Source organism: Catharus ustulatus, chromosome 2 (genome assembly GCF_009819885.2).
Source record: "Catharus ustulatus isolate bCatUst1 chromosome 2, bCatUst1.pri.v2, whole genome shotgun sequence".
NCBI lineage: Eukaryota > Metazoa > Chordata > Aves > Passeriformes > Turdidae > Catharus > Catharus ustulatus.
This window is the reverse complement of record NC_046222.1, coordinates 35,407,443-35,434,664: the sequence shown is the minus strand read 5'-3', so window position 1 is coordinate 35,434,664 and position 27,222 is coordinate 35,407,443. Positions and strand designations below refer to the sequence as shown.

General features: G+C 42.5%; 1 protein-coding gene across 8 annotated transcripts in view; it reads right to left on the bottom strand.

The window, feature by feature from the left end:
* Positions 1–518: 518 nt before the first annotated feature.
* PICALM (phosphatidylinositol binding clathrin assembly protein) overlaps positions 519–27,222 on the bottom strand; it is a 70,990-nt gene continuing 44,286 nt past the window's right edge. Inside the window, exons 13-24 of one of the 8 annotated variants that reach the window (XM_042779031.1) lie at positions 23,044–23,193; positions 21,576–21,649; positions 21,170–21,260; positions 17,221–17,328; positions 16,234–16,365; positions 16,113–16,143; positions 15,207–15,306; positions 13,443–13,466; positions 11,359–11,418; positions 8,951–9,055; positions 2,904–3,006; positions 519–1,970 (exon numbers count right to left, since the gene is read on the bottom strand). In XM_042779031.1, the coding sequence (XP_042634965.1) occupies positions 2,914–3,006; positions 8,951–9,055; positions 11,359–11,418; positions 13,443–13,466; positions 15,207–15,306; positions 16,113–16,143; positions 16,234–16,365; positions 17,221–17,328; positions 21,170–21,260; positions 21,576–21,649; positions 23,044–23,193 (968 nt within the window). In that variant the 3' untranslated portion in view covers positions 519–1,970; positions 2,904–2,913. The remainder of the gene's footprint in view (positions 1,971–2,903; positions 3,007–8,950; positions 9,056–11,358; positions 11,419–13,442; positions 13,467–15,206; positions 15,307–16,112; positions 16,144–16,233; positions 16,366–17,220; positions 17,329–21,169; positions 21,261–21,575; positions 21,650–23,043; positions 23,194–27,222) is intronic. The other 7 variants (XM_033052792.2, XM_033052794.2, XM_033052793.2 and 4 more) reach the window with 7 other exon arrangements.

The window sequence follows — 27,222 nt, the reverse complement described above, 5'->3', positions numbered from 1 at the left end:
AAAATTTAAGCAAATGTGCATGCAACTCCCCAGATCTGGGTGTGTCTATTACATGCTCTGTAACAGGTTCAGAGGTTTATTTCATGTTTTGAGACAGAAATTTTAAATCTACTGACCTGTACTGCTCAGTTTATGATACCCTGGCCTCCAGGACAAAGCTCAGGTCGTTGTAAGGAGGAAAGTTCCACTTCTATCAACTGTGTCTAATTACATAAAATGGTCTCAGCAAACTGTTCATAGCTTTTCCAGCACTACCTTCTGCTGGAAAATTAGGGAAGATAATAATTTTTGGGGAATATTTATGCTTTTTGCTCAGTTATAAACAGTACAAGTTTATTGCCATGAATATTTTGAAAAACTGGAAGATGGTGAAATATCACTTTAGGTCAGGAAGAAGGAGACACCTTGGTACTGGAACACTGAGGCTGCCTGTGATGCCAGCCTGAGAAAAATGCTGCATGGACCACGTCAGCCATGGGTTCAGAGTGCTGCACTTCCTGCAATACAATATGCACGTATGAAATACATTTGGTATTTTATTAAGTAAACAAAGCAATTATCAGTGCACATTTTAAGCAGCAAAAAGAAAAGAAGCACCTCAGACTTTCATACCGTAACAAAAGTTCTGTGGAAGCTGCATTTTATTTGAAAATCCACCCATTTTTGCTAACATACATTTTAATATTTTAAACAAAAATAGAATCTGCAGAGACAATGCAGCAAGTATGCTTAATTCATGTACAGAATTGCTTTCGTATCATTGACTGTCCTTCTGAAGGCCCCACTCCACCCAGAAGTTATGATGTATTTACACAAAGCACCGATCAACAGCGCTACTTTAATTCCTCGTGAACTAAATACCCACTAGACATATGTAGTAAGGAAGCTACTTCCCCTTTTTTACTTTTAAAAGGTACATGATCATAAACAAGCCAAATGAAAAGGCTTTCCCCCCCAACACACAACACCTCAATTTAAATTTTTTTACAGAAAAGAAGGAAAGTCTTAAAGTGAAAGCAATTCCTCACATTCATCTTGGAAAGGCCTTATAATGTCAAATGTAAAAATAATGACATGCCAAGCACAAAGCAATAAAGTTCCTTCCCAATGCACTAATGCTGAATTAAAAATGTAGTGCTTCTTCTAGTCAGTTAACTGTTCCCTTGCAAAATCCTAGGCACAGAATTGACTATAAGGATTAATGCGTTTTACAGCTCTTCCCTAATTCCCATATATACTGAGAATTCATTAGATTCAGACCTTTAAAATATTTAGTGCTCTGTATGTCAGCTGAAAAGCATTCTGAATCAGATTCATTCTTCGTGGATAAAAATCAGACATACTGTATACATCCATACTCATTTTCATAAGGAGGTTTTTTTTGATACAATATTAATGTTAAATTGATAATCATAAATAAATACAAACAATAATACATAAGGAATGTCTACTGCAAACTGAATATATAATTTTTAAAAAAAGTTAATTTCCATTACTGCTGTGCCTACATTTGTGAGGACTGAAGAAAAGTAACTGCAGAATTAAGAGTTAGGATTTGACCCTCCCCTGCCCAGAGTCTTGTTTCGAGTTACGGTAAAGAACATCTCCAATCCAGACAGCATTTCCAAACACCAATATCAATTTCCAGAAGAAAAGCTTCTCTTTGTATGTTACCAATTAAGGATATTATTAGAAGCTGAGAGTATTGACGTGTTAGTCACCAGGACAAAAATAGATCTTGGTCTTAATTCATGGCAATGCTTGGCCTTGTGTTGTGTACTGATGTCTTCTTATGGAGGTGTCCCAGCTTCCTTCATTGGTCTTCATCATTTTACTGCATCACTTAATGGAAGAGGAGAGTTTGAGAGACTGAAGTTCACTTTTTTCCTGGAGGTGGGAGTTTACTGCTGAGCACATCTTTTTGGAAACGTTCCTTTCTCTTCCATCTAACACAGTTACATAAACTGAATCTGGAAAGACGAAAAACCCTGGGGTTAACAAGCAACAGAAGCAGGACCACTCTAAACCATTTTCTTGAAAAATTTCCATTCTTCTGATGCCCAAGTTACCCCATGATCTGAAGTTTTGAATAGAAATAAAATATTTTTAAAAATCAGGGCCTGGAAACAACAAAAGCCATCAGGATGTTCTTCCAACGACACCAGCCTTTGGAATAGCTCTGCATTAAAAAAAATAAAACCCACCTAGTTATCCATGAAATATTGTCACCGGCAGCAGCATAACACAGACCAACACCATTATGAACTCAGGATCATTTTTCAAGTTGAACCAGAGGAAGTGCACAAAGAAAAGCAGTTAATGTGTGTCATAAGTCTACTCTCTCTTTATACTATGAATTCTCTCTCTTTATACTATGAATTCTTGAATTTCTTTTTCATGTCTTCACTCATTTTACTATTTAATTCCCACCTGTCTCTGGTCAAAACCAACACAACTTCTCCACTGCACCTCTGTACCAAAATGGATCCCAGGCACATGTGAAACAAGCATCTCCTCCTGCATGAAGGGAACTCCCTGGTCAAGCCACGGGGAAGCACACGAGCACTCTGCCAGCAGCACTCGGGGCTCTGCTGCTAACGGGGAACTCTGAACATCTTCCTGATGAGATGGTAAATACCAGGTAGCACCAGTTCCTTCTCCCTAACTGCAGCAATGAGCTGGTTCCATTTCCAATGGACTGAGGCAAAAACACTCAATCAGCCTCTAAAATGCAGAAGTTAAATATAAAGAGTTTCCAAGTCACTTCCACAGTGCTTCCAACTCAACAAGATTTGGTTTTATTTCCTTCAGAAACCACTCTAGCCATGTTAATAAAACTTGAATTAGAACTTTTTTGTTTCACATCACAAACACCAGCATCTCCCCAGAATAATGGACAATACCTAAGTTGTTCTACAAGAAATCCTGGAGAGAGAGCTCTGCAAAGGGATCCTTTCCTGAGGCTCTGTGAGGACTCTGACTGGAAGGGCTGGATGCTGCAGACAGCTAGTAAGAAAGACGACAGAGAAAGGGAAAGAAAAAGAAAACAAGGTCTCAGAATGACAGAATATGAAAGCTGAACGTGTAATGAAAGGACAAGGGGAAGTTAAGAGGCAAACTTGGCAGAAGTCAACTATTAAAACAAGGTGTTTGGTCATATGGAAAACAAAGCCTCTTCAATGGTTGGTGTAATGCAGAAACAAGCTGGACATGACCCTGCAGAAAGGAAACACCAGTGGCATTTGCCAAACAAGCAGATAACCTCAGACTTTCACATCAGTTTTCCTTAAAAGAAGATACAAAACATTCAGCCTGGCTCCTGTGAAACAGGTTAGTCCTCTCCTTGCTTTACTGGGAAAACAGCCTGGCAGGGAGAGATGATGCTGGGGTCTAGCCAGAATATGGCAGCTTTCCAGATGGTTTCTCCAGAAGGAAATAGCTCTCAGCATCTTTTCTTGTCACAACAGGATGCATATAAAAAGAGGCTGGATAGCAGAGAATAGATAATTCTCAATTTGGGACCAAGGAGGAGAACATGGGATATATTCTGTGAGTAGGAGAAAAAAAGAAAAAAAAAGGAAAAAAGATGAGAGAGTTTCAACTGCTACTGTGGCTGTTTTAGGTGAGAATTGAAGACTGTGACTCATAGTCTGTACACTCAAAAATTGCATCCTACAGTCATGTACCTAAAGCACCACACCACAAATTCAGTCATATAAAGCACATAACTTAAAGGTCGGTAATACTGGCATTCCAACTGCTGCTGCTGGGAGCGACTAATAATCTGCAGGCTGTACTTGCAGGAGTATCTGCTATTTGTTGATTTATTTTTCCTTCTGTGTTAGTACTTTTCCCATTATAAATGGTGTTTTATTAAATCCTATTGGCCCTCCCCCTGGATAGAACATGCATGTTTTTGCAGTTACAAATCAAAGTTAGCATGCTCCAAACTGGGATCCTCACTGGAACAGTTTGTTCTGAACAGAATCACATGCACTCTGTGCCCATGGCAAAACACATTGCATGAAGACCTTTTCCTTTGGAAATGCCAGGCAGCTGCCAAACTACGCATGACAGGGCAACTGCTTATGGAAATTGCAGAAGTGCTCGGAGTGTAAATATTGACACTGCACATTTAAATTTTTCACATGAATGTCTATCTCAGAAATCACATGATCAGAAGGACTTCGTTCAGGATCAGTACATGCTTGATCTGCATTGGAATCAACTCCTCTTGAAACCCCACTCCCAACGGGGCACTCAGATCCAGTCACCATAAATAAATTATGGAAAAATCATGAGACAGAATAGGAAATGCTTGAGAAGCAGTCTCAGGATGTCAGATTTCCCCTCTTAAACTTGGTTCTTCCCTTTGGAAAGACATAGGCAGACTAGTGATATGGTCCAATAGAGTCCTAACTTCAGCAAGGAATGCCTGTGGCCCCTTGATTTCAAGAGACATTCATCCTCTTCACAGCCAAATGCCTTGAAGTCACATACTAAAACTCCTATCAAACTGAACTGGCAAGTCTCCAACCCATATCAAGTCCAAAGTAACATCCCAGTTTGAAAGCAATGTGGAAGACTGGTAGGTTAGAGTCATTTGTGCAACATCAGCACGTAACCAGACATGGGAAATTTAAGGAAGCCTGTTCACGTCAAAATGTGAGGAAAAAACCTGACAATGCTACTACCTAGATGCCGTAACTGAATTCAGACAAGACACAACATCTTGCAGTAATGTGCAGTAAATACACATTTTAACAAGATTCCTCTAATTATTAAAAGGGAGGCCTAAAAATATACACAGGAAGTACACTTAGACAGTTTCCTACATTGCACCTCTCCAGATTACTGTTTATAAACAGATCTGAAAACCAGGACCACTCTTATCAGTTTCTAAAACAAGAATTTAAAATAACATTGTTTGCCATCAGTTTAGTGCTGATCTAACTGGAGCTGTGGATTTAGTGCCCCTACTGCCCAGAGCTGGTGTGATGTGAAATGTACTGCACTGTGCTGCTCAGACAGCTTAGTCTCACCTCCAGCATCAGCCATCACCTCTCACTGCCTCCAACAAAGACAAAGCTCCCTGGAGTCACAGTAAAACCTACAAACCCATCTGTAAGAGAGCATTGAGCTGTTGCCATCATTAACTACATTTTGGTTTCCCATGAAACAAGTCTGTCAAGCTGTTTTAGCATCTATTTTAGGGATCATATGCCAAAGCAAGCATCTCTAAGGTCTACTGTCTGGCATAACTTTGTCCTGAACTTCATACCCTATTCTTACAGTTTCTAACAGCCCTCAAACCAACCCCCACTACATCCAGGCAAAAAACAACCATAAAACACATCCACCAAACCAACTTAGTCATTTGCACATTTGCCTATTCTCCATCACCCAGGTGATCACTCCTGCCGATTGCCGTGTACATCTGGCTGCGTTAACAACTGCAGTGTTACAATTTACATAGATGTTGGCAGTAGCTAGACTGATTTCTTTATAAATCTTAAATTTTGCACTATCCATCTGCTTCCCCCTCCTAAGGCAATGTCTTTCTGGGGACAATCACACCAGAACATGTGACATGTGAAGGCACCCGGATTTGTCCTAATTGTACCATTTTATACGGGCCAACGCAGCATCGCTGGTTTAACAGGCAAACCGTGCTGCTGCACCTTGTGACACTCAGGCCTTGTGATCATTCCAGCCCCTGTGCATCAGTCAGATCTGGCTTGTCTGGAACATCTGGCATTTGCTATACTGTATCACATCTGCTATCCCTCTGCTTGAGCCACTGATTCAGCCTGCCCCCTCCTCGGACACACATATTCTCCCTGACCAGCTACAATGTCATCAAATAACTCCAACCATTCTCACTGTTCTGGGTAGTACCATACAATAGGTTGCAGTGGGTAATGCCCACTATTTTATCATGATGAAAACTTATTTTCTTAGGTGGGAAATACTGCAAGATAAATGTTTTCAAAGAAAAATGGCACACCTTTCAAAACTATCAATGCCTTCTGCACTCAGATTTTCAAAGAAACTACTACTTCAGATGCATTCTCAATTATTTTGTCCTTAAAACCCAAACTACTCTTGCTTTTGACTGCAAAAATTAGGAAAAAAGTTGCCAGCATGTAACAAGAACACTTGGAAGAGATGCAAAATAGGCATGTCTAGAGACAAAAAAACCAACTTATTTGTTAAGACTAATCCTTGAGAGTATCAAAATATGAACAACAGTTTCATTTATACAAAAACTGCACAACATGAAGATGCCTATTTTCCCTGTGTGTTCTCAACTCACTACAACTCGGCAATAAAATTTTTGGCAACAACTTCATATCTGTCATCACGCTTTTAAGTATCTTCAGCTTTCTTTACTGTAGGCAACACCCATGATCTATCAGGAGACTGGAGGTGATATAATCTGGTGCTTGCAAAGTAAATATGAAAAAGGATTTTGTTTTTGACAGTGATGATGCCATGGACAAAACCACTATTAGAACAATGGTGTTTACAGTGATCAGTGCAGGCAGTTTGCACTGTGTGCCTTTCAGATAACCATTACTTATTCTTTAGGATTTGTTTACTGACCCTAAGATCACACATTCCTATTTATTTTACTTTCCTTTTTCTATTTCTGTCACAAGAGCATTAACTAAACTTAAACTATGAAATACACTCTCAGAAGAGCCTCAAGACCCCGCACACAGCAAATTCAGTGTGATAGAAGTGTAATTCCCCTCCATAGCTATACATTAATAAACTCTGCTGCGTATGGGGAAGTTCTCACATGCAGCCCTTGTTTAATTTAAGATGCTTTACTGGTGTCAGGTTTCTGACAACTCAGTACCTTCCAGCAACACAGACTGTGTGTCTGAGGGAAAACCCTTCTTGGTCACAGCAAATGCTGACTCAAAGGGTGTGTTTTCAAAGAAATTAATTCTCACAGGAGCCAAATATTGTCAGATAAGAGAATAAATATAGCTCCACACACCTCACTTGTGACTAATTCCTCTTTCTCCTGTTCTGACAGCCAGCTGGGATTCAACCTAGGCCACGCCCTGCAATGTCAAATGAAGCAGAAAGGCTCACTGAGCTATTCAGACCCAGCTACCTGTTCATAACTGAATCAGACAGGTAGGCAGGATTATTTCAATTTATTTTTTTATGTAGAGAAAATTCCTATCCTTGAAGATCCTTTTACTTGGTCAATATTTTAAAACTGTCAAAATCACTATTTGTCCTCTTGAAATGGTATAAAACGCATGTGAAAAATATCAAATCATTTAAGTGACAGTGAAGGTGCAAAGCAGGTCTCAGAAGTTCAAGAAAAAGCCATTTGAGAACTGCATTTCTAGCTAAAGAAGTCTAACAACATCCCTTTCAGATGAAGCATTTAAAAGAAGATATTTAGAAAAAAACCCTATGCACAAGGCTGTATTTTGAAGAAGACAATAGGTATATAGCTCACTGGCAACACACAGCAGAACCTTTCTTATTAAAGGATCAGACTGAGACACTGGAAAATGCTTGAGGCTCTTTTTAGTTCCAGCTTACTGCTGAACTCTCTTCTCTCCACAGTCTAATCCCAAACTCTGCAGTTACACCAATCTATACCTAGATGAAGTTATGAATGCTTTTAAATAGCCACCTATTAGAGAGACAGAGCTCTTTACAGCAAGATCAAAATACAGGGCCAATATATTTCATTTTTCTAATAGAAGTCAGATGTACAGAGTGAACTTTGAAAAAGAAGCATCTGATAGGTGAGTAAAACCACATTTAATCCTGGATCTTCAGTCTGCCAGCTAAACTTGGCTCTGCCTCTAACTGCAGTTCACAAACACAAAGTCTTAATGATCTCAGAATTTTCCAGAAGTAGTATGAAAGTGGTCAGGGTTATCCACCCCCTCTTCCTCCTACTTTTTAAAATGTTTTTCCTACTGCAAAAAAAGCCCTTCTCTTAAAGGGTCTATTGGGTTATAAAAGTGAGTTCAGACAGAAATTTCCCAGTGACAGACATTTGCAAAACAAACACTAAAACAAATCAATAACGGGTATGTATTTAACTACAGTATTGATGCAGTCAGCTCTAAGTGCCCTTTGGCACACTCATTCCAGTAGGTTAGGTAATCAATCTGGATACAACACATCCCAAGAAACAGGTAACCAGGGGATTTAATGAGCACTCCATCTAAGGTAGCACTTTACAGGGAAAGGCCAGGTAGATGGGTAATGCTACTGCACATCTTCACTACACTGCAAATGCAGCCTCCTGCAAAACCATGGAGAGGCACAAAACCCACTGGAAACTAGAGGGATGTGCCATGTGCTTCCCACTGTGGTGGTCAGGACAACAACTGGGTGGTGGGTCACCAAGTGTGATTCCAATTTTTTCAAACCCATCCAACGCAGCCATGTACATAAACGGCTACACACACCCTGTTTGGCCCCTGCAAAATGCTGTAATATAAGCACACACCTTGTACCTTGGGTACTTTATAATCGAATATTTTTAATTGTAACAGGGGAAAGAACAGTGACACACGTACTTGGGAAAAAGATGTAATAGCCAATCACACTCTGAGGGTAAAGCAGCATGAAATATGACATTGGGGAAAAAGCTCATCTCCGGCAAAGAGTATAGATATCAGCTTTTCCTATTCTTTGTCATTGTCACATTCCCAGAAAAACAATACCTGAAAAAAACCTGCCCTCTTAGCTTTGGTAACCTGAACTTGCTTCTGCCAACATGGATGCAGGCAGATAGGAAGCAAGCCTCCCATGAACCAGTGGGCATGTGCAATAATTTGCCCGACATAAATAAGAGATATTAATTATATCTATGTATAAAATTAACATATTAAATATATTTCTAAAGAAGAAACTGCCTCCTGTAATTCATTCCCAGCACCAATAATTTGAATATACACACCTGTGCTCCCGGTACAGGGCCAAAGGGGTTTGGTGGTCTCATGACTGGCTGACTGTATATCAAAGTTGGCTGTGTCATTACTGGTATGCCTCCCATCTGTGATGGCTGAAAAAACCCAGACAGCATCAAATCACACACAGCATTAATACATTGCAAGTATTCAAGGAGATAAAGGAAGATGGCAAATGGGTGAAAAGTCTTGGTCATATTTGGAGATACACAACCACGTGAGATCCTTCTACAATATTCTGCAAATAAAATTTACCAGAAAGGAACATGACAGCCTTTCCAAGGAATTGTCTTAATAACAACTGAGCCCATTCCACCTCTTCCTACAAAAATCTGAAGCATGGAAACACTTGTTAGACAAGCATTTGTGCTGGTCCTTCTGCTCCCAAACACGAGGTCTGACAGCAGTTCCCTGACTGCCTCTGAAAGCACAAGCACAGTTTTGCATACAGCAGTGCAGTGTTGACAGAGTTCAGGACAAAATTGAAAACTGAGAGCTGTATGTGGAATCAATGTTAAGTCATTATGTAATCAGAGTCAGTATTACCAACACTCCAGCTGAGCCAAATTAAGAGTTTAATGTGTATTAATGGTCTTACAAGTCAGGTTATATTTAACACAGATGCCCATCTCTGGCACTGCTTTTGGCATTCCTCTCAGGCTGAGGTTGACAGCCAGCAGCAGTCCTACTGAAGCTATTCCCATTCCAAACAGCTTTTCCCTGACTAATCCTGGTGGTGGTACTCCTCCTATCACGCCAACCAGCTGTTTGGGCAATCACAGGGCAAACCCATTCAATTAACTGACCCTAATGAAAACACCCTATAAAAAATTATAAGAACAACTTAACAACTGCTGGCTCAAGACACAGGAAGCAGCAGCCAGGAATGCCCAGGCACAGTGCCACAGCACTAAGCAAGTTGCCTGTCCCAGCATGCTCCCAAGATATGGAACATAAGGGAAAAGTCTGCACTTGGAGAGGACCATCCTCAGAACTCTGGTCCCACTACTGCTTTTATGAAAAGCTAAAAAGGTTTCACAGCAAGGGTTGCAAATTGAGTCAACGTTTCAGAGATTCCTCAAGGTAAATGCCCTGAAAAAAGTCTGAATGAGCCAGGGCAGATTTCAGGATGTGCTACAGAGCCCACCAGTCATTCTGTAACAGCCCAACTCACCCACCGGCTCAGATACTGCACACGTTTGAACAAGCAGCAGCAATTCAGGGTAACAGAGTTCCAGCTCCTCAATCCCAGTTTCCATTTCACATTGACATTTAAACACCCCAATTAAACATAACACAACAACGTAACAAAACAAGTAAGATTACTTCTCTACACTACATACATTACCTTCCCCTGCTGCTGACTCAAAATAACTATGAAAATGCTGCTGGTACCATAAGAGTAAAGCTGTGTAGATCAAGTTTGAATCCACACTAATGTTAGTTTAATCATAACAGCTTTGATGAAGAATATGGGAGTTTGTGGATGGGTAATAAGGAATGATATATCATTTATGATACTCTCCCAAGAGGTCCCCAAAAACACAGTTGGACACTTCTGCATTTCACTTACTGAGTGTATACAAGTTATAACTCATTAAACCAATTTGGTTACATGATGAAACATTTAACTTTTTTCCTTTAATCTGTGAGGCATTTAACAGAGTAACTGCTTGAATTAAGTTTTCTTGCCTTTTATTCACCCAGGACAGCTGTGCTGCATCAAAATCATACTAAAAAGAGCTAAGACATATAATTTCAGAAATATTTTAAAATTTAAGGTAAGAATAAACATTTTCAGAGCAAAAAGCAAGAAGGTCAGGCTTATGTCAAAAACCTTGAGGCACTAGTGTGTCACTAACAGATCCAATTCTCAACCAAAACCACACTGTATCGCAGTGTCGCAAACTCGCACCTTTGTAGCATTAATCATCACAGATACTTGCTCCCAACCTCAGCAGAAGGTATTTCAAGAAGGCTTCACTTCACCAAGAAACTATTTCTGTTCTGAAAGCAGCTATTTATATTGACATGATACACTTGCTTCTATGATACACTTATTTCAATCCTAATAAAGATCACCAAGAACAGACACTGTGTTAATTTCATAGAATCACAGAATGGTTTGGGTTCAAAGGGACTTTAAATATGATCTAGTTCCATTTTAAGAAGTTTAGGAATAAAACAAGTGAAGTAAGGAAGGGAAGACTCAATTTCAGACAAAGAGCATGTAAGTGGTTCAGAAAATCAGAAGTTAATAATTTGGTGAGGAATAAATGAATTGGAGTCAAAATTTAGTCTTCAGTAGAATAGTTCAGAAAAACAAGAGCTACCAAACTATAAACAATCAAACATTATATAACATCTGCCTGGCTGGATTTGTAGGAATTTCACTCACCATCACGTAGCCCATCATTCCTGTTGGTGTTGTGGCAGGATAGGCCATTACAGGGGGTGCCTGGTGTGAGAAACAGCGGTGAACTGAGAGGAGAAGAGATCTGCTGCATACTCTAAGGCATTGCTTTCTAAGAATCAACTGCAGCACTCAGCTTATTATGAACATAGCAAAGAATAAATAGAATTTGCAGTCTGATGTTAAGAGTGCATCCTAATTATTTCAGATGGAGTGCAATACCTAAGCGAAAGTTTCTGGGCCATCTTGGCAAATCTCTGATAACGTATTTGCTTTTATCATGTTAGGTTTCTGGCTGTTTGAAGTAAACTGCAAGTACCACTCTCTCAACATCCTATTTAGAGAGCACAGTACAAGACCCAGAAAAGTTTGAGAGAAAATATTCATTAAGCAGAAGCACTTTTTAAAATCCCATGAAATATATACCTATATTTCAGTATCAAAAGTAATGGTACACAAGGAGTCTTAAGAGAGATTTAAAAGACTGAAAGACCAAATTACCATTGCTTCTGCTAACACTTACAGGAATTCTCTTTAGCCTGTATGGACACGCTATGGGGTTTCTCCTAGCGGGCTTTAATATAAATTAGACTCTCACAGGAACACCCAGTTACAATTCCCTCTTCCTCACTCATTCCCATTCACTGCACCTGAATATGCTAGAAGTCCTCCTAGTACTCGGCAGATACATTTTTATTACCCTCATGTGCTTACTGCACTTTTATGAAGGTACAGTACAATTGCTGTCAACAGACAAAGCCTGGGTGAACTTCTGTTTTGTAAGCACCTTGGCAATACATATGTAGAAAAACAGCTGATAACTCTTAGAAATATAAATAAAGACAGTTCTTAATCTCCTTGCCATATTCTTTATTCTACAGTTTATTATCCACTTTCTAAATTAGCATTAAGTATTACAAGGACAAAAAAATTTGGATTTTTTTTCAGACTAAACAGGTGCCTACAGATACTCAGCTTGCTGTCTATTCATTCCACCTCCTGGTCAGTCTTCCCTTTTAGAAAAAAACCCAGTAATTTTCATGCTTTTGCTGTGGGGATTTCTATTCAAGACAAACATAAGCATTTCTTGGTAGGCAGACATTACTGCTACAGAAAATAGGCAAATGATAAACAAGTAATCATACTGGATGAATTAAAGCACATAACCTGTTTGATCAAGAATAGGGTATCAATAAAGCTGCTTCTGAATTCAGTTCTAAGGTATCAGCTGCTTTTTCTTATATAGTAGGGCCAGTGCAACAGGCATTTCAATTGCCATGAGTACAGATAGAAAATCATCTGGACAGTGTATTTGCCATATATTTCACACAATGGGCAAAGCTATACTGAAAATCACAACTTTTTTTTGGTTTTGCTCATATACACACGCACCTACACAAACATGCTGAATAAACTTATTGTTGAGTGCTCAAATAAGGACCTATCACCCTTTAGTTACAGAGTTACCCTGGAATAAAAACAGAATGCAGGGAAAGACCAATATTACTGTTGATATAAAGAAAAAAGTCCTTTGAAACGAAAGCCTGCATTCCTCAGACAGCAAGCACGGGTTATTTCTTGCCCTCTCTAAACTACCTGCATTAATTTTCTTTTTTCATATGAGCATTCATGACATATTGGTCTCTCCCCACTTTAAAAAAAATAATTTAAAAATCAAGATCTACCATAAATGTGGATCAAGTGCCATGTATAACAGAAGCCTGTGAGGTTTCATGCAGTTATTCAAACACAATATTTTTATCTTCATTCAGAATTCACCAAATGCATTAAAGGCAGCACAGACACACACCCCAGCTCTCTGGCAGCAGATGGTACAGTTTAAAGCGAGGAAAAATAATCTTGGTATTTCCCATGCCATCATTCAGTTCAAGAGCCTGCACACCACCTATGAAGTTTGTGTATGCTAGGAAAAGCTCAATTTTTGGCACACCAAAGATTTTCAAATGAGAAATGTGTAAATAGCAAGGAGGTTATGAGATTCTGCAACAGCAGTGGTTAATATCAGCATGCCAGTCGATTGCAAAAAGGCTGTGGGTTGTTTGACTTACGTATTGTGGAAAATGCATGCCATTCTGTATTTCCCAGGGAGAACAATTACATAATGCAATAACACTGGATTAGAAGCAAATACTTACACAACAGAATATACACAGATAGCATTTTAGTTCACAAATACATTAAATGTTTACTCCAACACATTCTTGTAATTCAAGTCATTCACTGAGACAACATACCTGTGATACTGTCATTGATATTAGGTTTGACATTAGTGTGCATAGTCCATTTATTTGGTATATGCCTTTTTCACCAAAGATTTTCAAAAGCGTATTTATTTAGCAAGCAGCAGCAACTCCACAATAAATGGACCAGCAGAAGAAAACAAAGCTTTTTTTCCCCTCTCACACTATTTATTTTTCAAGTTTCTGACATTTATACAACAGTTTCACAGGAAGTGTCTCAAAAGTATCTCTCAATAATAAAAGCTGTTAAATGTAATGACTTATCATCACAAGATGTAGATATAAGACATGAGTTATTAAACAGATTCAAGCACACAGGTAAATTCAAACCACCAGTCATTAATGCAGGTAAGTAGTTACAATTTTTTCAATAACTACACACCCTCCAGTAAGAATCCACAAACATATATTTCTCCCTAAATAAATGTGGTGGTGAGTTGATAGGGGACACCGGGATCCAGGGAGACAAGTTCTATCTTTCCAAATCCACAATGCTGCATCACTACACTGCATATTCAGCCTCCCCCAGAGTCAGATACAATAAATCCTTGGGGGTAGTTTGCTACCTTTTCTGTCCACGGACAGTTCCCCAGGTCATTGGTGAAAGGGTGAGTAGGATTCACATGCAAAAATGTTCTGTGAACATTGTGAAAACTACTTCTGTAAAGCCTTAAAATGTACTTAAAAGCACGCCCCCTATGCTGCTACCCCAAAATCCTTGCCAATACTACCTGTTAAAACAGACATGAACTTGCTTATCAAAACTGACATGGATTAAAAGCAACTGCACACACTGGGGCAGGAAAGCAGTAGTTATGTACATTAAGAAAGCTGTAGCCACAGACACCTCTGCAAGTATCAGCAGGGCCAGTTCCTACCCCCAGAGCAGGCCAAGTTACAGTGCAATGATGCATGACTTATTCACCTAAATTCACCTGAAGGAGACTTTCACACTTTTACTTTTCCAGACTGCAAAGTACCTTTTCACTCCATGGAATTCAGAGTTTTGTCACAAACTCATAGAATGGTTTGGGTTGGAAAGTATTTTGATGATCACCTAGTTTCAACCCCACTACCATGGGCAGGGACACCTTCCACTGGACTAGGTAGCTCAAAGTCCCATCCAGCCTGGCCTCGAACACTCTCCGAGATCGGGGCATGCACAGCTTGTATGGGAAACCTGTGCCAGTGCCTCATCACCCTTGCAGTAAAGACTTTTTTCCTAGTATCTAATCTAAACCTGATCTCTGTCAGTTCACAGCCATAGTCCCCTGTCCTGTCTCCACATGCACTTGAAAAGTCCACTGAGTGAAACCCCGAGATCCCTACCTCCCATGAGAGAGGCTGCTCAAACGCTATGGTGCTACACATGCACATCACATCACAAACTATTTACTGGAATCACAGAGACAAGATAAATCCCAGTAGTACACAGCTCCTACTGACCACTTCTTCAATTTTCTGTTACCCTTTTACTGCAACCATAGACCATTTTCAAATGCATCCATTATACATCACCCTGCAGATCTAAATTGCAGGGAACTCACAATGTTAAAATGAGCATTTGCTTACCAACGTTGGAGCATTCCATGCAGTTGTAGGTGCAATCTTGGGTTGCCAGTTGGAACCACCTGTTAGTTTCTTTTCACCTGGCTGAGTCCAGTTTACGTCACTTCAAATAAATTTTTTAAAAAATTGTTAGAAAACATCGGGCTTTCTTAGGTAAACACCATTTCCACTTGGGAATAAGGCTGCTTTAATTAATGAAGTTCATTTAGCAAAGGAGTTGATAAAAAAATTCATGACAACATGTTTTGGCTTGGAAAAGTGAGGAAAGAGGTTCAGCATGAGACCCCTCAGCATCTCAGTAAAGCTGCCCAGAATAGGTAAGTTAGTGTATCTGACTCAGGTCAAGATACTTGAGTTAGATTTCAAGACAGCATATTAGATTTCTGAATGATTTCAGAGTTAGCACAGATGGTCCAAATAAACTTGAAATTTGCCAACCACTTTTCTCAACTTTGCTGCTATAGCAGATGTTCACTACCCTTGAATACACACATCCTACTGCAGAATTCACTTGTCTAAAGGTCACCCTCCACACCGAGGTTGCAGTTCCACAATTTTAAAACCACTCTGCTCACACTCAGATCATACCAAGTATTTAAGGAGTGCTATGACTACCTGCAACAACTACAAAGAAACATTTTGATAAACTAATTTTTTTAATATACCCAAATTCTGAAACAAATCAGAGACAGGACACATTGCCTGCTGCTATCACTGTCACTGCCACTCAGTCTACAGCTACCTTCCAACAGCTCTCAACAATTCATTACATCTTGTACAAAAAGTACAATCCCACACGTGCTCTGAAGGCTAACAATACGTTGGCATGCACAGGTTTCAATGTGTACACTCGAGAGAATTCACTATCATGAAAATCCAAATGCTCAACTTCTGATTAAGCATACTCACTTTTTAGTAGTTCCATTTCCAATGCCCAAATCTGTCACAAGGGAGAAAAAGAGACTACTGAAATTCTGTTTGTTTAAAAGAAATCATGTAAGTATTTACATATTAGTGGTTCCATACTTACTGCCTACAAGATTGGCTAAAGATGAATCCAGATCATCTGACACTAATTTATTAGGCGGTACTTTGGCAACTGGAAGACTCTGGTTTTGAGAGGCCACTGTTGGTTTTAGGAGACCACCTAGTTCATCAAAGCCTTGGAATGAGAAACAGAAGTCACTTGAATCACAGACCTTCCACAAATGTCATGACATTCAATTAAACTGACAGCAAAGTCAACACAATGGCTAAAATATGAAATTTAACCTGGTGATGCTACTCTATACAAGAAGGACTAAATGTCCTTGCCTCTAGATAAAAAAGATATTTACCATGGAAATAAGACTTCACTTCAGTGATTTAACCCATGAGACAATTTTACATGGAATGGATTCATAGTGACCGTAAGGTAGTCAAAACAAAAAACAAAGAAAAAAAAATAAAAAGTGTTTTAATCTTATAAAAACATGTACTTGCTTTTAGCAAATCACTGGCTCACAAAAAAAATCTCATGTCAAGAGTCTAACGCAAAAAACGAGAAGATATCTACTTTCCAGATGCTCAAAAGAACAGAAAGAGAACTATGACTTCAATCCAAATTAACTGTGTGTTAATGGATCATTTTCTGAAGCAATCAATGTCAAAAGAGGAGGCAAAGGAATATCAAAAACCACGTTGCAGATACATAAAATGAAGATGAAATTTTACCTCGTCCAACCACACTCTACAAATACAAACTTAATTTCAGATGACAACATATAAAATAAAGGCTTTTCACTGTGTGAATTTTTAATGCACAAAATATTTAAGTGAGTAAACATTTCAGCAGTGTAGAAATAGTCTGCAAAGAAAAATTATTTGATTAATGTTGTAATTGACCTTTTAAAATCAGCTTTCTTCATCAAAACTGTCCCAGTAGTGTAAGTAAATACATAAAGAGATTTATACCTATATATATATAGAATAAAATAAATTAAAGGACATATGTAATTTATTTTAGCAAGTGTCTTACCACCAGAATCTGGGACAACATTAGAAGATTTGTTTCCAAATACAGACTCAAAGTCAACATTAAGGCCAGCTGATGGCTGTGGTTGAGCAACAGGAGATGGAGTGAACCCTGTGGGGGAAAAAATGACAAATTATATGTTTTTATATAGCATTTCCCACAAATCAACCTTTATGCAAGACAAGCCAAATAAGTATTTCAGCACTGCAAAAAGACTAGGAATACCTCAAAAGTCCAGATTACACCCTGACACTGAGCAGTTTATTTGGTCTTTATTTAAAGTTACTTCTCCAAAGAAATATTTTGTCTCAAAAATTGAACAGACAGGCCATAAAAGACACTCCCCTGCAACTACTTAATCTGGGGACGTGTTCCTTATTCTTTTACTATGTGCTCACAATAAAATGACTGAGAAAAAGACACCATGCTTCTTCAAGAAAAGAAGCTGGCTAGTGCAGAACCTGTTTCAAGATTATTTGACTGAAGATTATTCCTCCTTGTTTTCTATTAATTCAGCAATTCTCTTAGATACAACTGGAGCAAGATCCCAACCATTCCAAGGTGCCTGAACTAATAACACCTCTGATTAGACATCCTTTTATTAACAATTTTCATAGCTCTTAGTTATTTGTGGACACACATTCTGCAGTTGACCATGTTTTGCAGTTAAATTTCTAGAAATCATGGTAAGATATGGAGAGGTACAGCCACATTTCAATTCCTAGTGCTGTCTAAACTTACTTCATTTGTCTTCCATGTATCTGTAGTGTTCTACAAATACACAATTATTTTTCAACACTGAAAATTTATTGCAGTATGAAGCATTGCATGTGATGTTCTGCAGCATTAAGTTGATAGTTCAGCAATAAAGAAGGTAATAGCCATTTATTTGTAGTATTTTTTAAATGTTATATAGGATTACACACAAGCACGTGCATGTGCATCACTTTGGTATTCAGGCAATAACAGAAGTAATTATTGCTATGAAAAGTACCAAAAAAAAAAAAAAAAAAAAAAAAAAGCCACCTTGAAAATTAGCTCTTCTGGTTTCTGACAAAAAGTATGATGACATGGAGAAATGAAAGGATCATAACTACTTCAGCAGTAAAACAATGCAGTGGGTAGAAATAACTGACAAAGAAAACTTCTTAGATTTCATTTTGCTTGCTGGGACAGCACCTCATTTCTATCTTACTGTTTTTCTGAAATAAGTCACATTTCGCCTAAAAAAAATTAGGAAGTACAGGATGTTATTCGTGAACATAAACTTCGCAGAAAAAAACCAAATTTGGATTAACTGTTTCTTTTTGTCTTAAAGGAACATAAGACTCCTAACTACAGCACTAAAATTTAGACAATGTAGTTTTCATTAAAAATAAATAAAAGTAAACTTCATACAGCAAAACATGGGAAGCAGTAATGTGGGAAAAGAGAGAGTAAATAATCAACAAACCAAAATGAGTATCTTTATGACATGTATACCACCAAGTTGTAACAAGCCATTTCAGAGACTGAACTGCAGATAGGAATTCCTTTGATGGGATGTCCTGCAACTCTTAAAACTGTGTCTGTACCAACAGAAAAGCTGACTTATGATAGCTCATATTTTGCTTTAGCAATCAGCCTCAACTGAAACAAGCCGAGTTTCCTGCTCTCACATTTTAGAAGTTTCAAGTTTTAAGAAGATGAAACCATCTCCAAGACAAAACAATACATGGGACTCCTGAGAAAGATCAAACCCTACTCTTGATATCAACCACCAACTCAGGGGCATTTTGAAAGGTGCAAAGGTCAGTATTTTTAATGGAGCTTCTTTAAACATCAAGACTTTACAGAAACTAATAATCCTGCTTTTTTAACAAGGAGCAAAGGGAACAGAGTAATTTGCAGTACAGTAATTTCATGACTATAAGGTGCACACTCTTGACTAAAATTTTCCCCTGAATCCAGAAGTGCACCTTATAGTCTGGTGCGACTTATATAATGGACAAAGTTGCAAAATTTGCCAACCCGGAAGTGCGAGCCCGCAACAGCTCCGAGCCGAGCAGAGCCCGCCCAGCAGCGGCATCCGGCCAGCGTCGGGCCGGGGCGAGCCCGGCAGCATCGGGGCAGCGCAGGTGCAGGGGGAAAGCTGGCAGTGGCAGAGCAGCCCAGGTGTGGGGGGAAAAGCCTGGCAGCGCAGCCCAGGTGGGGGGCGGAAAAGCCGCCAGCATTGGGGCAGCGGCGGCGCGGGGCGAGCCTGCCAGCATCGGGGCACCCGGAGCTCCAGGGCAGCACGGGGCTCCCGTAGTGCCAGGGGACTCTTGGAGCACTGGGGCGGCATGGGGAGGGAGGGAGTAGGCTGCCGCAGAAGCCGCGAGTCGTGGCCCCGAAGCACCGCAAGCCGCTGCCGCCCCGAGCCCCGCCTCACCAGCCGGGGGCAGGCGGGAATGCAGGGCCCCGCGCACAGGGAGGGTGGTTGGGGCTGCGTTTAAAGGTTACACCAATCTGTGAAAAATGTTTGCATATTGAGCACCTGCCAGTATACTCCATGATCTTGGGATTCCATTACTAATTACGGTAATTTCACTATTACAAGCTGCACCATTTTGACTAAAATTTTGCTCCCAAAGTGCGGCGTACATTCAGGAGCGGCTTATATATGAACAAATTTTGGAAATTTCCCAACCCGGAAGTCCGAGCCAGCAACGGCCCCGGGCAGTGGGGCAGTGGCGGCGCAGCTGCAGCACTGCCCAGCCCCGGGGTGTGCGGCAGCGGCACCGGTTGGGCATGCTGTTCTCCCTCCTCCCAGCGGCACCGGTCGGACACGCCATTCCCCTGTCTCCCGGCAGCAGCGGCGAGCGGGGCTGGGGCCGCTCCCTGGCGGTCGCCCTGAGCAGGGTTGAGCCAGTAAACTCTGCGTTCCCGCAATTCTGTTACTATTTGGCAACTTTGTGAAGGCTGCACACGGATCCTTGCTGTGAACAAAAGTGAGGCTTACAGTCCGGTGCGTCTTATATATGGCTTATATATGTCAACGTTGCCAACACCCCGGAAGTGCGGCTTATACTCAGTGCGGCTTGTAATCGTGAAATTACTGTAGTTACTTTGTTGCTCACGGCATGGATCTTCACAGCAAAAAAAATAGTGTGCCTTATAGTCCCGTGCACCTTATATAATGTGCAAAGTTGAGAAATTTGTTGACTCCCGGAGGTGCGCCTTATGGTCATGAAATTACTGTATTTAACCTTTTGTTAAATGACACTCACTGATTTTTATGTGAAGACACTAAACGAAAATGTGACCTTATGGGGCTTTTAAGAACTGAGCCTTCCACAAACCATTTACTGAAGGTCTTCCTAAGCCTTGCATGCAGCAATGTTTACATATCCTACTCAACCTGATTTAGACAGATTATAACCTGTCACAGCCCACAGTCTCTCTAACAACTATCAGGATGGTGTTCCAGCACCAGTATAGAGCTACTACACAGATGTGACACCGCTGCACAAATGATTAGCCAGTACTTTAATGCAGCAGAGACCTCTTTCTCTTGTCCTCTTGCAAAGCTTAACACTAGCTTAATGCATTGTTTAAGAGTAATATATCAACAAAATTGCCATAAGCAGCATGAATATCCCAATCCCTTGATCTTAAAAACAATGAGGGTAGAGCAAGATGAGATGCTACTTATAAACATGCATATCTTTCGTGTGGTACATAGCAACAGGTAAACTGCGAGAGATCCTGAAATGGGGAGATACTCATTTCATGTTTAGACTAAATAAGCCTTAGTTTGGCACAAACAGAAAAAATACATACCATTCGTGAGCACACACCTGGCACAAGCACATGAATAATAGTTGGAGCCACTACAACAAGGCACTTCTGTAGTCAGTAACATGCCTACTAGCTCTAGGCACACAACACATTCAAACCTGTGTGTGTGGTAAGGTTGTATCCCGTTACCTACCTCCAAATAGACCAGCTACAGAAGAAGGCTCATTGCGGAAATGAGAAGCGTTAGGATAAGCTTGAGGACCACAAAAAGAATCTGATAAGGAGTATCACACAAGAGAGAACGCCAGGAAAGGAGAAGAGGGAGGGTTACAGAAAGAGAACCAAGATATACTGTTTATTTGCTATTCAAAACTTTAATTTCACATCAGTCTATAAATCCACATATAGTCTAATAACATAGAACCAATGGAATGAAATCAATACACATCAGACAGATGTAAGAAACAAGTTGCCACAGTCTCTAACACAAAAGGGAAAGCACAGTTTCAAAGGAACAGCTATATTAGGATCAATTTTTCTCCAATCAAATGCCATGTTTTACACTCTTGGAGGAAATGAGTGTAAAAGCTTCAAGGCATTTTTCTTATACCTGAAGTATATTCATGTTTGGTTGCCACAAAGGGATTTAGTTGAGTAAATGGATTGTAATGATCTAAAGAATCAGAAAGAGTTATTTTAAATCCACATTTGCATTATCGTAGTGCCTTGGTCATGCTACAGCTTAAACTGCATCTACATGTCCCATACCAATCTGTCAGGAGGTCACTTTCTGGTTCTAGATACATCCTCAGCATGAGACACTGGAAGGGAATGTAATGTATCAATGCCATCCATTCCCAGTGACTTCAGAGCTGTCATGTGATAAATACTACATGACCAGCAAGCACCACAAACACCCATCAGGGTCCTTGTTCACAGCTCTGCATTGCTGCAACTTTGTGTGACTGCAGAACAAGTCAGACAGAGGAAATAAATCTGACTAAATAACCATCCTACTAAAAACCCCAGCTTTATTTCAAATAGTCATTCAACAATTACATGAATCATAAAAATTTTATTGAAGCAAGGAAAAGACAGATTATCACATAGTAGTATCAACTAAATGTATTTTATATATATTTAAAGATATATTTACCTTGCTTGCTTTGTCTTTCCAATAAAGACAGACAGGTCAGAAAACTAATTAGTTAAGCTGACAAAATATAGGTAGTATTTAGAGATAATCCCTTTGTTTTACCTCTGTTAACAAGCACCAGAGGTACTAAAAAACCCTCTTTGTTCTAATAGTCTATATTTTTCTTTGACCAATTCTAGGGGGGTTCAACCAGCATAATTACAGCCTGTGGTGTACAAATGTCTTTAAACTTACTTTGTTTAATAGAACTGACATGTAATTACATGATTTTTCATCTATGAAAACAAACTGAATCTTCATATTGAAAACTAATTAAATTACTATAGAGCTGCACCAACACAAATGTTGGAAGGATTTCTAGTGAGGCAGCCATGCTAAACCATCTCAAAAGTAAGATATGAACAATTTTTAACATGTGAGTTATTAATTTATTGTCTCATAGGTAAACAGTCACAGTAGGTTATGCATCAATGTGTGTGGCTTTATCAGCTTTGTTAACGACAACATGACTGGGGCAAAAAAACCCCCACAAACCCAGATTAGGTTCTTTTGTTTAAAAAGAGCATTTCAACCTCAGGAAGACAGTAACAGCATTTTCTTTTCCTTCTCAGGCATATGCACCACTTCACCTTAAAATTCCCATGTTCAAGAAACTGTAAAACTGCACTCAAACAACTGCTCTAACTGCAACTGTTTCTTTACATCAGGGTAGAATCCCATCTAGGCAGCCAAGCAAGTATTTTAACACCATTTTTACTGTACAGCTACCAAATCCAAATTCTAACATAGCACAAAACCAGCCTCAAATGACCAGTTTTTAGTTTCTGAAAGGTTGCAAAAATATATTTTAGAAACTAAAATAATGTTAAGATTTTCAGGAAATAGGAAATTAGTTAAAAATGGTACTTTACCAACAAACATTTCATGTGTGGGTGTCCTACTGGTGAAAGTAGACACATCAGAAGAGACAGACAGATGAGCAGCATCGTTAGTTTTTGTAAGGAAAGGATTTAGGTTTGGAATGGCATCATCAACACTATCAACAGTAGCAGAAAAAGGATCTGTTCAGTTCCAGAGAGCAAGAGAAAGAAGAAAAGGGAGATGGATTTAGTTTCCTCCTGGTATCTCTAAGCTTGGGATGACCTAGCTAATTATTTCATTTTCAAGTTGTTCAGGACTACAGATAACTAGCTAATAATCTCCCTTTAAAATTTTTTTTAATTAATTACACCATCTTATAAACTGCTTCTTCTTGAGTGTGTTTTAGACGGAAAGTAACTATGTTATTCATGTCATTCATCTTTAAACACAATCACTTTTTGTTTCTTGCAACCATGCCCTAACATTTGCAACAAAGTCTCTGGAGCAGAGGATGCCCGTCAGCACTACAGAACCCAAGGTGCTATGAGAGAATTCAATGCAATAACATCCCCAAGACAACTTTAAAAACCTGAATGAAACCAACTGAGCTGAACTTCGCTTTCTCCAAATGGTGCTTATGGATTTTTCTGTTACTGAGCATCACGGAATTTCCAAGAGCTATGATTATAACAAGGTAGCATACAGGACATAAGCACTTCCTTGCTACCTGGGATATCAGGAACAAAGCAGCTTGTTGTGGCTATGCTGTTACCTGCAAGCAAGCAAAGAAAGGACTGCTCTGCTGTTACAGACAGACACTGCCATAATGAGGAAAATGTTCCTTACTAAAAAAAAACTGTCAGACTTGATTGTAATGAAAGAAACATGGATCTACACAAGTGACTTCCCAAGGCACACAGTTTCAAGGATTCCTGAGAACGGATGCAATTGCCAAGCTCAAGTACTCTTATAATTCAGAATCTAACAGATAAACTGGATAGAGCAGGCAGTTACAATACTTGTTGACTGAAGGAGCTGTGGTTTAGCTGTCTGGTTTCAGAGTCTGTGAACCCTTGATGGAAAATTCAAGAACTCAACAGGGGAGATCAACAAGGGTTTTATCTAGTTCTACTTATCACGGTGCCTAGAACTGCAGCTTACTCTTCTAGACAAAGCCACTACATTTCTGAATAATAATGATAGGAAAGATGTCTTAAATACTTCAGTTCTTGGCCTTTCCTTTTTTTAACCTGGTCAGTTTATGCATTTATCCACAACTCTTAAATACTATTGTGTTGCCTGAAGCAGTTTTGAAGTGTAAATTATTTTCTCTCCTAGAATCTGACCTCCTGATTCTTAGCTCTGTCCCACACAGCTTCATAATGCGCTCAATTGTATAAAAGTCCTAATGAAAACTAAATTTAAAAACTATAACTACATTATTCTTCGCAAGCTTAACGCATGCTTTGATTTGCTGCAAGCTCAAGATAAGTTTACCCAAATTGCTTGGCAATGTTGCAAGAATGAGTTAAATACCTTAAAAGACCTTTCCTAAATCAATCACTCAGCAAAATTACAGTGTCCAACACTGAATAAAAGATAAGCAGAATAAGCTGATATAATGTATGCAATATATAACAGGAATACAAGATTACATATTGTTTTGTGAATGTTTTATATACTGAACATGCCAATCAGCCAGTTGCCTAAAACTGAGTCCTTGTTTCAGCTACTCCTTAAAACTGCTTTCTGCTTTGAACGCCATTTAAAAAGATGTAAAACAAACAAATCTGACAATAAAAATGGGGTAGATTATCCATTCATCAGTTCTTCCTTGCTCTTTCTGTTGCTGCTTCGTATTCTGCTGATTTTATTGGTTCTCTTTATATATATTATATGAGTGGAAAAAATTCAAACAGATGGGTCAAAATGTTCATTTCCATACTGATACATTTGCTTTGCTTCTGAAGTCTAGGTACAAATTGATAGCTGGCAAATATACCAGACACAGCTGGAATGATCTCCAAAAGAACCTCGATAAATAGTGCAGATAAAACAATACGAAAGAAATTAAGGAGCACAAGCTTAACTGTATTTGTCTGAATCCACTGACCGCTAAAATTATTTTACACATGCACTCATCCAGAAAATAACCAAAAACTACAGTAATTTCACGACCATAAGGCGCACCGGACTATAAGGCGCACCCCCCGGGAGCCGGCACATTTTGCAACTTTGTAGATCAGATAAGGCGCACCGGTCTATAAGGCGCACCGGGTTTTTTTTTGCAGCGAGGCTCCGCCCCCAGCTCCTCCCGCGCGCTTGCTGGCCGAGGCCCCGCCTCAATCCGGCAGCCATTGGCTCCCGGGCCTGCCTGTACCCGGCAGGGCCGGGCTATGCCCACCGCCGCTCCGTGCAGCATCCCCAGGGCCTCGCTGTTCTGGGAGTTCCCTGGCGCTCCGGGTGACCTAATGCCGGCAGGCTTGCCCCGTGCCGCCGCTGCCCCGATTCCAGCTGCTTGCCCCCTCCCCGCGTGGCAGCCGCTCCGATTCTGGCGGTTTTCCCCCTCTCCGCATGGCGGCCGCCGTGCTTCTGGGGGTTTTCGCCCCCCCCGCGCGGTGGCCGCCGTGATTCCGGGGGCTTTCGCCCCCCCCGCGCGGCGGCCGCCGTGTTTCCGGGGGCTTTCGCCCCCCCCGCGCGGCGGCCGCCGTGATTCCGGGGGCTTTCGCCCCGCCCGCGCGGCGACCGCCGTGATTCCGGGGGCTTTCGCCCCGCCCGCGCGGCGACCGCCGTGATTCCGGGGGCTTTCGCCCCGCCCGCGCAGCGGCCGCCGTGATTCCGGGGGCTTTCGCCCCGCCCGCGCGGCGACCGCCGTGATTCCGGGGGCTTTCGCCCCGCCCGCGCAGCGGCCGCCGTGATTCCGGGGGCTTTCGCCCACCCCGCGCGGCGGCCGCCATGATTCCGGGGGCTTTCGCCCCGCCCGCGCGGCGACCGCCGTGATTCCGGGGGCTTTCGCCCCGCCCGCGCAGCGGCCGCCGTGATTCCGGGGGCTTTCGCCCCGCCCGCGCAGCAGCCGATCCGATCCCTGCGGCTTTCGCCCCCCCCGCGCAGCAGCCGATCCGATCCCTGCGGCTTTCGCCCCGCCCGCGCAGCAGCCGATCCGATCCCTGCGGCTTTCGCCCCCCCCGCGCAGCAGCCGATCCGATCCCTGCGGCTTTCGCCCCCCCCGCGCAGCAGCCGATCCGATTCCTGCGGCTTTCGCCCCCCGCAAGGGAGCCGTCCCAATGTCGGCGGGCCGGCCCCGCGCGGGGGCGGCCCCGATGCCGGCGGGGGCGGCCCCGATACCGGCGGGTCCGCCCCGCGCGGGGGCGGCCCCGATGCCGGCGGGTCCGCCCCTGCGCGGGGGCGGCCCCGAAGCCGGCGGGGGCGGCCCCGATACCGGCGGGTCCGCCCCTGCGCGGGGGCGGCCCCGAAGCCGGCGGGGGCGGCCCCGATACCGGCGGGTCCGCCCCGCGCGGGGGCGGCCCCGAAGCCGGCGGGGAGGCCCCGATACCGGCGGGTCTGCCCCGCGCGGGGGCGGCCCCGATGCCGGCGGGGGCGGCCCCGATACCGGCGGGTCCGCCCCGCGCGGGGGCGGCCCCGATGCCGGCGGGACGGCCCGCGCGGGGGCGGCCCCGAAGCCGGCGGGGAGGCCCCGATACCGGCGGGTCTGCCCCGCGCGGGGGCGGCCCCGATGCCGGCGGGACGGCCCGCGCGGGGGCGGCCCCGAAGCCGGCGCGTCCGCCCCGCGCGGGGGCGGCCCCGAAGCCGGCGGGGAGGCCCCGATACCGGCGGGTCCGCCCCGCGCGGGGGCGGCCCCGAAGCCGGCGGGGGCGGCCCCGATGCCGGCGGGACGGCCCGCGCGGGGGCGGCCCCGAAGCCGGCGCGTCCGCCCCGCGCGGGGGCGGCCCCGAAGCCGGCGGGGAGGCCCCGATACCGGCGGGTCCGCCCCGCGCGGGGGCGGCCCCGATGCCGGCGGGGGCGGCCCCGATACCGGCGGGGGCGGCCCCGATACCGGCGGGTCCGCCCCGCGCGGGGGCGGCCCCGAAGCCGGCGGGACGGCCCGCGCGGGGGCGGCCCCGATGCCGGCGGGACGGCCCGCGCGGGGGCGGCCCCGAAGCCGGCGCGTCCGCCCCGCGCGGGGGCGGCCCCGAAGCCGGCGGGGAGGCCCCGATACCGGCGGGTCCGCC